The 10,000-nt window shown below is 43.3% G+C and overlaps 1 protein-coding gene across 1 annotated transcript in view; it reads right to left on the reverse strand.

Moving 5' to 3' along the window:
* The window catches only part of LOC308682558 (uncharacterized protein), a 78,548-nt gene extending 68,557 nt beyond the window's left edge, over window positions 1–9,991 (reverse strand). Inside the window, exons 1-18 of the mRNA XM_081352361.1 lie at window positions 9,703–9,991; window positions 9,302–9,346; window positions 8,919–8,948; window positions 8,594–8,620; window positions 8,462–8,509; window positions 8,315–8,371; window positions 8,180–8,227; window positions 7,932–7,979; window positions 7,806–7,841; window positions 7,659–7,697; window positions 7,528–7,575; window positions 7,393–7,437; window positions 7,266–7,307; window positions 7,118–7,165; window positions 6,520–6,597; window positions 6,227–6,337; window positions 4,567–4,677; window positions 4,371–4,481 (exon numbers count right to left, since the gene is read on the reverse strand). Of these exons, the coding sequence (XP_081208487.1) occupies window positions 4,371–4,481; window positions 4,567–4,677; window positions 6,227–6,337; window positions 6,520–6,597; window positions 7,118–7,165; window positions 7,266–7,307; window positions 7,393–7,437; window positions 7,528–7,575; window positions 7,659–7,697; window positions 7,806–7,841; window positions 7,932–7,979; window positions 8,180–8,227; window positions 8,315–8,371; window positions 8,462–8,509; window positions 8,594–8,620; window positions 8,919–8,948; window positions 9,302–9,346; window positions 9,703–9,759 (1,029 nt within the window). The 5' untranslated portion in view covers window positions 9,760–9,991. The remainder of the gene's footprint in view (window positions 1–4,370; window positions 4,482–4,566; window positions 4,678–6,226; window positions 6,338–6,519; window positions 6,598–7,117; window positions 7,166–7,265; window positions 7,308–7,392; window positions 7,438–7,527; window positions 7,576–7,658; window positions 7,698–7,805; window positions 7,842–7,931; window positions 7,980–8,179; window positions 8,228–8,314; window positions 8,372–8,461; window positions 8,510–8,593; window positions 8,621–8,918; window positions 8,949–9,301; window positions 9,347–9,702) is intronic.
* Window positions 9,992–10,000: the final 9 nt, after the last annotated feature.

A 10,000-nucleotide genomic window follows, 5' to 3' on the forward strand; every position in this document is an offset into this window, starting at 1 on the left:
GGGAGGACAAGATCATCCTCCTTGGAGACTTCAATGCTAGGGTAGGCCAGGACCAACACCTCTGGAAGGGCACTTTTGGCAAGTAGGGCATCGGTAACATCAACTCCAAGTGCGCTCAGCACAACCTCGTCATCACCAACACTCTCTATCGACAGAAAAACAAATTCAAGGCATCTTGGAGAAACCCTCGCTCAAAGCAATGGCACCTCATTGATTATGTCATTGTAAGGGCCAGGGACCACTGTGATGCGAACATCACAAGGGCCATGATAGACTCTGACAACTGCTGAACAGACCACCGCCTCATCCGATCCACAATGTCCATCAAACTTAAAAAAAGGAGGAGGATTCAGAAGAAGCAGACTCGGCGAAGACTGAACCTTGACAGCTTGAATGAAACTGCCATCCAGCAGCTACTTCAGGACTCTCTCGAGAAAAGTCTTCAGCAAGAACATCCTGATAACATCGAAGAGCACTGGGGCCTTCTCAAATCCACCATCCATGACTCATGCAAATCCACCCTTGGGTATCAGTCCAGGAAACATCAGGACTGGTTTGATGAAAATGACACAGAGATAGAACAACTTATCTCCAGAAAATGAAAAGCCTTCCGTGTGTGGCAAAATTACATAACATGTGAGGCCAAAAGGGCAGCACACTCCAGAGCCAAGGCTGACGTTCAGAGATTGATGAGGGAGCTCAAGAACAACTGGTGGACAGATAAGTCTCTAGAAATCCAGAGACTGGCAGATTCAGGTAACACCAGAGGCTTTTTTAGTGCCACTAAGGCTGTCTATGGCCCCATCCACCGTGGCTTAAATCCCCTGCGCCCAAAAGATGGACAGACTCTTTTAAAAGACAATGACTCCATCAACGCACGTTGGAAGAAGCACTTTCAAGAACTTCTGAACCGTGACAGCTCAGCCGAACCAGACATGGCCGACCATATCCCACAGAGTCCCATTAGAGAAGACATGGGGGAACCTCCTACCCTAACTGAGGTTCACAATGCCATCAGGAATCTCAGGAACAACAAGGCCACTGGTCCTGATGGGATCCCCACGGAGATCTTAAAGGAAGGAGGACCAAGGCTCTGGCACCACATCCACCATCTACCCAAACCAAGGTCCTGGTTTACAGAGCTGTGATTCTCCCAACTCTGCTGTATGGAGCGGAATCCTGGACCACCTACAGCAGACACCTGAGAGCACTGGAACCATTCCATCAAAGAGCCTTAAGAAAAATCTTAAGGATCAACTGGGAAGACAGACGTACAAACTCCAGCATTCTGGAGGAAACAAATATCCCCAGCATCACTACCACCATAATGCAGCACCAACTCCGATGGACAGGACATGTCATCCGCATGCCTAACAACCGTCTCCCAAAGCAGATCCTGTACTCCCAGCTAAAAGAAGGACAGCGAGCCCCTGGTGGGCCAAAGAAACGCATTGAGGACAATATCAAGACCAGCCTGAAAAAGTTTAACATCACGTCCGCGACTGGGAGAATCTCACGTTTAACAGGGACTACTGGAGAAAAGCAGTGCAGGAAGGTGCAGCACACCACCAAACAGAACTCCGCCGTGCCGCAGATGCAAAGCGGCAACACCGCAAGGACAAACAGAGAAAGGCTCCACCACCACACATCACCTCAACCTTCCAATGCCCACATTGCAGCAGAATCTGTGGATCACAGATCGGCCTTTACAGCCACCTGAGGATCCACAAATAAGGCGACCCGACGGAGAGGACAGTCATACTCGTTTCGAGTGACCGCTGAAGAAGAAGAAAGTGTGAGCATGCGTGTGTGTGTGTGTGTGTGTGTGTGTGTGTGTGTGTGTGTGTGTGTGTGTGTGTGTGTGTGTGTGTGTGTGTGTGTGTGTGTGTGTGTGTTTGTGTGTGTGTGTGTGTGTGTGTGTTTGTGTGTGTGTGTGTGTGTGTGTGTGCGGCCTCAGTTAACCAGCACTGATACTGATTCACAACCACTCAAACTAGTGCCTGAAACCTGACAGTGGAAACTGATCTAATATTCCCCAGAAGGGTCTGAGTTCAGTCACACAGTTCGTGACGGACAGCAGTTATTAGTTCTGATGCAGAGCATTCAGATTTAGAATGTTTCATACGGCGGCTGTCACTCACTAACACACTCACTAACTCACTCACTCACTAACTCACTCACTAACTCACTCACTAACTCACTCACACACACACTAACTCACTCACTCACTCACTTACTCACTCACTAACTCACTCACACACACACTAACTCACTCACTCAATAACTCACTCACTAACTCACTCACTCACTCACTCACTCAATAACTCACTCACTCACTCACTCACTCACTCACTCACACACACACACACACACTAACTCACTCACTCACTCACTCACTCACTAACTCACTCACTCACTCACTCACTCACTCACTAACTCACTCACTCAATAACTCACTCACTAACTCACTCACTCACTCACTAACTCACTCACTCACTCACTCACTCACTCACTCACTCACTCACTCACTAACTCACTCACTCACTCACTCACTCACTCACACACACACACTAACTCACTCACTTACTCACTCACTCACTCACTCACTCACTCACACACACACACACACACACACTCACTCACTCACTCACTCACTCACTCACTCACTCACTCACTAACTCACACACACACACTCACTCACTCACTCACTCACTCACTAACTCACTCAATAACTCACTCACTAACTCACTCACTCACTCACTCACTCACTCACTCACTCACTCACTCACTCACTCACTCACTCACTCACTAACTCACTCACTCACTCACTAACTCACTCACACACACACTAACTCACTGTGTGTGTGTGTGTGTGTGTGTGTGTGTGTGTGTGTGTGTGTGTGTGTGTGTGTACATGAGTGTGTGTACATGAGTGTGTGTTGGGTGTGTGTGTGTGTGTGTGTGTGTGTGTGTGTGTGTGTGTGTGTGTGTGTGTGTATGTGTGTGTACATGAGTGTGTGTTGAGTGTGTGTGTGTGTGTGTGTGTGTGTGTGTGTGTGTGTGTGTGTATGTGTGTGTACATGAGTGTGTGTTGAGTGTGTGTGTGTGTGTGTGTGTGTGTGTGTGTGTGTGTGTGTGTGTGTGTTTGTGTGTGTGTGTGTGTGTGCGGCCTCAGTTAACCAGCACTGATACTGATTCACAACCACTCAAACTAGTGCCTGAAACCTGACAGTGGAAACTGATCTAATATTCCCCAGAAGGGTCTGAGTTCAGTCACACAGTTCGTGACGGACAGCAGTTATTAGTTCTGATGCAGAGCATTCAGATTTAGAATGTTTCATACGGCGGCTGTCACTCACTAACACACTCACTAACTCACTCACTCACTAACTCACTCACTAACTCACTCACTAACTCACTCACACACACACACACACACACTAACTCACTCACTCACTCACTAACTCACTCACTAACTCACTCACACACACACTAACTCACTCACTCACTCAATAACTCACTAACTCACTCACTCACTCACTCACTCACTCAATAACTCACTCACTCACTCACTCACTCACTCACTCACTCACTCACTCACTCACTCACACACACACTAACTCACTCACTCACTCACTCACTCACTCACTCACTCACTAACTCACTCACTCACTCACTCACTCACTCACTCACTAACTCACTCACTCAATAACTCACTCACTAACTCACTCACTCACTCACTCACTAACTCACTCACTCACTCACTCACTCACTCACTCACTAACTCACTCACTCACTCACTCACTCACTCACTCACTCACTCACACACACACACTAACTCACTCACTTACTCACTCACTCACTCACTCACTCACTCACTCACTCACACACACACACACACACACACACACACTCACTCACTCACTCACTCACTCACTCACTCACTCACTCACTCACTCACTAACTCACACACACACACACACACTCACTCACTCACTCACTCACTCACTCACTCACTAACTAACTCACTCAATAACTCACTCACTAACTCACTCACTCACTCACTCACTCACTCACTCACTCACTAACTCACTCACTCACTCACTCACTCACTCACTCACTCACTCACTAACTCACTAACTCACTCACACACACACTAACTCACTGTGTGTGTGTGTGTGTGTGTGTGTGTGTGTGTGTGTGTGTGTGTGTGTGTGTGTACATGAGTGTGTGTACATGAGTGTGTGTTGGGTGTGTGTGTGTGTGTGTGTGTGTGTGTGTGTGTGTGTGTGTGTGTGTGTACATGAGTGTGTGTTGAGTGTGTGTGTGTGTGTGTGTGTGTGTGTGTGTGTGTGTGTGTGTGTGTGTACCTGGCTTTGTAGCTGGTATGCCTCTTTAGCATGTTTTGTGTCCAGTGTTTCCTCCAGGTGAGTGTAGAGACACGTGGAAGCGTCTTTTCTACCAGCTTCTTTGTATTTATTCTGTCAGACACACAGAGAGGAGTGTGAGAGCGCAGCGAGTCACATGACAGCGGACAGGTGAACACGCGTGATGAGTGTGTGTTACGTGGCTCTGCAGGTCCGTCATGTGTTTGGCGTGTTGCGTGTCCATCGTGTCGGGGAGCAGAGAAAACACACTACAGGACAGCTTCTTCCTCCCATCCGCTCGATACCTGACCTGTCAATCATCATCATCATCATCATCATCAGTGTGTGTGTGTGTGTTTTTGACTTTAAACTCGCCACAGTGCGGCCTCATCTTAAAAAAACAAGTCTGGACTCCACATTGTTGGCTAACTTTCGTCCCATTTTAAATTTACCTTTTCTCTCTAAAATTCTAGAGAAAATTGTCTTAAATCAACTTCAGTCTTATCTGACTATCAATTCTGTTCAATCTGGTTTTAAATCCTGTCCCAGTACTGAGACAGCTCTGTTAAGAGTTTGAAATGACATCATGTTAACCACTGACTCTGGGCAGTCTATGGCTCTGGTTCTGTTAGACCTCAGTTCTGCCTTTGATTTAGTCAACCATGATATTCTTATATCACGTCTTGAAACATGTGTTGGTCTTCGTGGCACAGTATTGCAGTGGTTTCGGTCATATCTCTCTGACAGGAGACATGTTGTCAATATTGCCATTCCTCCTCTGAAATTCTGGTGTTCCCCAGGGTTCAATTCTTGGTCCTGTACTGTTTTCCCTTTATATGCTTCCACTAGGGTCTATTTTTAACAAAACTCTTTTCATTTGTATGCAGATGACACCCGAATTTATATTCCTCTGAAGCGTGATGATAAGCAGGCCTTAAAGCCTATTATGGATTGTTTGGAAGAACTAAAACTCTGGCTTGCGACTAACTTCCTGAGCCTTAATGAGAGTAAAACCGAATTTATTGTGTTTGGTTCAAATGAACACTATGTACATGATTTTAAATTTGCATCTTTGTCACTTTATAGTACCACGTGTGTCAGAAACTTGGGTGTTTGGCTTGATAATAATCTTAAATTCGATGAGCAGATAAGTACTGTGGTTAAGTCGTGTTTTTATCATCTTCGTATTCTGTTAAAGGTGAAGCCATTTCTTTCCCTTAAGAAATTCGAAACGGTCATGCATGCTTTCGTTACATCTCGACTGGACTCCTGTAACTCATTGTTCTTTATGGAAAACGTAAATATGATTCTGTCACGCCGGTCTTGATCTCACTACATTGGCTGCCGGTCAAATATAGAATTGATTTTAAAATTTTATTGTTTGTTTTTAAATCTTTTCATAATGAGGCACCACAGTACTTGTCAGATCTGCCACATCCCTACACTCAGTCAAGGTCACTTAGATCTGCTAATTCTGGACTATTGCAAGTTCCCAGGACAAGACTAACGAATAGAGGTGATCGTGCCTTTTTCTGTCATCGGCCCTAAACTATGGAATAGTCTCCCGGTTCATATCAGAACTGCCCCAACTTTATCTACTTTTAAGTCTACTCTTAAGACTCATTTATTTTCTTTGGCGTTTAATATATCTTGACTGGCTGTTTTATGATTTTACTTTCGTGTGTTACACCTATTTTACAGCGTGTTTTATTTTTAGATTATTATTATTATTACTATTTTTTTTTTGTGTACAGCACTTTGGTCAACTTCGGTTGTTTTTAAATTGTGCTTTATAAATAAACATTGTATTGTATTGTATTGTATTGTGTGTGTGTGTGTGTGTGTGTGTGTGTGTGTACCTCACTCTGCAGCTCCGTCATCTCTCTAGCGAACTGTGTGTCACGTGTGTCGGGCATCAGAGAATACAGATTCACACACAGATCTCTGAGTCCTTCCTCCCGATACTGCATCTGAACAGCAGAGGAACATCACACACACACACACACACACACACAAACTAAAGTCATTAAACAAGACTTAATATTTTAAAGAATTTAGCTTTTTCTCCAGTAAATGTTGTAAACTTTTACTCCGATGATTCTAAAGGCCACAGAAACGCTGGTGACGATGGTCATGTGATCACGCGTCTCACCTCACTGTACAGGTGTGTGGCGTCTTTAGCGTGTTGAATCTCTAGTGTTTCAGGAACACACAAGCCGTTCACCAGCTTCTGTTAAAGCACAAACACACTTCATCTCAAACTCGACTTCTGCAACATAATGGAGATTCAAAGATTCATTAAGATCCATGAAGCTCACGCACGGATTCCAACAGATATTCTGCTGTGACGCACTTCTACACATTAGATCTGATCAGTGTTTTATCATGTGCTGCCAGAGAGAATGATGGGAAATCTCATTCTGTCGCCTCACAAACACATTAAACTCAAGATTCAACACATTTTCCAGATGAAGTGCCGTGAACATTCACAAACACAGCTCATGATCATCGGCAGTGACAGCGTCTGCAGTGACTCTGATATGAACCGACGTCACGTGTGAACGTGACCTGGTCATGTGACCCGCTTCATCATCACGGCACATCTGCTAACTGTGTGAAAGATTCATTCATAAATCATAATACAACAGATCATCAGCAGCACCTGTCGCCTCCAGCTGCATATAACACACTCAAATTCATAATAATAAATGTTTATTTAATACATAAAACATTAAACAGATCATCAGTACCTTCATCTGAGCGTCTGTGACGCCTGTCGGACTCTCTGTCGCCTCCAGCTGCAAATAAAACCATAAAAATGAATCATAATGAAAATTAATAAAATGAAAAATAATTATAAATAATGACTATTTAATACATTAAACAGATCATAAGTACCTTCATCTGAGCGTCTGTGGCGGCTGTCTGACTCTCTGTCGCCTTCATATCATTCATATAAAACCATTCAAATTAATTATAATAATAAATAAAGAGTATTCAATACATAAAACATAATAAAACAGACCATTAGTGTCTCTGTCTGAGTGTCTGTGACGTCTGTCGCCTCCAGCTGGATGTAAACCATTCAAATAAATAATAATGAAAATTAATAAAATGAAAAATAAGAATAAATATTGTATATTTAATACATAAAACAGACCATTAATATCTCCTTCTGAGTGTCTGTGACATCTGTCACCTCCAGCTGCTGATAAAACCATAAAAAATTAATAATAATAATAAATAATGTTAATTTAATACATAAAACATAATAAAGTGTACGATCAGTACCTTCATCTGAGTGTCTGTGACGTCTGACGCCTCCAGCTGCTGATAAAACCAAATTAATTATATTTGATAATTAATAAATAATGAATCAAATAAAAACATTTAATGTTAATTTAATACATAAAACATAATAAAGTGTACAATCAGTACCTTCATCTGAGTGTCTGTGATGTCTGTCGCCTCCAGCTGGATGTAAAACATTCAAATTAATGATAATGAAAATTAATAAAATGAAAAATAAGAATAAATAATGTCTATTTAATACATAAAACATGCCATCAGTGTCTCCGTCTGAGTGTCTGTGATGTCTGTCGCCTCCAGCTGCTGATAAAACCATAAAAAAAAAAAACAAAAAAAAAACCGTTAATTTAGTACATGAAACATAATAAACCAGTATCTTCATCTGAGCGTCTGTGGTGGCTGTCTGACTCTCTGTCGCCTTCATATAATTCATATAAAACCATTCAAATGAATTATAATAATAAATAATGTTTATTAAATACATAACATATAATAAAACAGACCATTAGTGTCTCTGTCTGAGTGTCTGTGACGTCTGTCGCCTCCAGCTGCTGATAAAACATTCAAATTAATAATAATAAAAATTAATAAACTAAAAAATTATATTAAATAATGTCTATTTAATACATAAAACAGACCATTAGTGTCTCTGTCTGAGCGACTGTGACGTCTGTCTGACTCTCTGTCGCCCCCAGCTGCAGACAATATAAAAATAAGAATATAATAATAATTAATAAAAAAAACATATAATGTTTATTTAATACATAACACATAATAAAACAGACCATTAGTGTCTCCGTCTGAGCGACTGTGACGTCTGTCGCCTCCAGCTGCTGATATAAAACCAAATTAATTATATTTGATAATTAATCAAATAAAAAATAATAATAAATAATGTTTATTTAAAACATCAGTACCTTCATCTGAGCGTCTGTCGCCTCCAGCTGCATATGAAACCATTCAAATTAATTATAATAATAATAATAATAATAATCACTATTACCTGTTGAGTTGCCGAGCATTAATACAGAATATGAGTGTGACTCTGATCACACACATTCACATGCTGATTCTGAAATATTGATATGATATTTCTGAGGGAACTCTGTGTCAGAGATATGAAGTGTGTGTCTGTAGATCCGAGTTTAACGTGACAAAGACATGAAGCGTTTAGCACTGAAACACCGAACAACAGAAACCAGTGGAGAACCACAGATCCATCACTGATGCGGATCGACTCACCGCGTCTGTGGAGTTTCCTTCGCTCTGCTCCTGCAGTTCAACACACACACACACACACACACACACACACACGTCTCTTATGACAGGTTCTTTAAGAATCAGTTCCTGCTCCACCAATGAGAGCAGGCGGTGAGCTGCTGGTGGACTGATCGACCAATCAGATCAGTGGAGCAGAACCGGTTCCCTACACCTGCGTTCAGCTCTAGATCCTGATCAACGACATTAAGAGCTTCTGCTGATGGACTGATCGACCAATCAGATCAGTGGATCAGACTCGATCGACCAATCAGAACCGGCTCTACACCAGCGATTAGCTCAAGAGATCCGACTGACTTTCACTCAAGATCAATGAGTTTCTGCTGACGGGCTTCAGTCACACTCACCTCACGGGCCGCTGGGATCCGATCAGAACCGGCTCCGGGAGAACCCTGTGGAACACACACACACACACACACACAGTGTGAGAGCTGCGGTGTGAAGGTCAGGGTCACACAGATCCTGCGGTCAGCGGCTCTCACCTCACACACACCTTCAGCTCCGTCTCTCACCTCACACACACCTTCAGCTCCGTCTCACACACACCTTCAGCTCACACACCATCTCTCACCTCACACACACCTTCAGCTCCGTCTCACACACACCTTCAGCTCACACACCATCTCTCACCTCACACACACCTTCAGCTCCGTCTCACACACACCTTCAGCTCACACACCATCTCTCACCTCACACACACCTTCAGCTCCGTCTCACACACACCTTCAGCTCACACACCATCTCTCACCTCACACACACCTTCAGCTCCGTCTGTCTGTCCACCATCTTCTTCAGCGCCACTCATGACTGAAACACAGACTCACACACACACGGCCGAGCGGAGCGACTGAAACACAGACTCTCACACACACACACACAGACTCTCACACACACACCGTCTGAGGAGCTTCTGTGCTGGACGACTCTATCAGAGATGCCTCCACTTTTAGAAACACTCAGGCTTTATCACAGAGTGTTGCTCACGGAAGGAATGTCCAGCGATACCGACCCGCGTCACACTAACCTTAACTAGTACTGGTGCTCAC

The sequence above is a fragment of the Scardinius erythrophthalmus genome, assembly GCF_964197995.2.
Source record: "Scardinius erythrophthalmus genome assembly, chromosome: 22".
NCBI classification, from domain to species: domain Eukaryota; kingdom Metazoa; phylum Chordata; class Actinopteri; order Cypriniformes; family Leuciscidae; genus Scardinius; species Scardinius erythrophthalmus.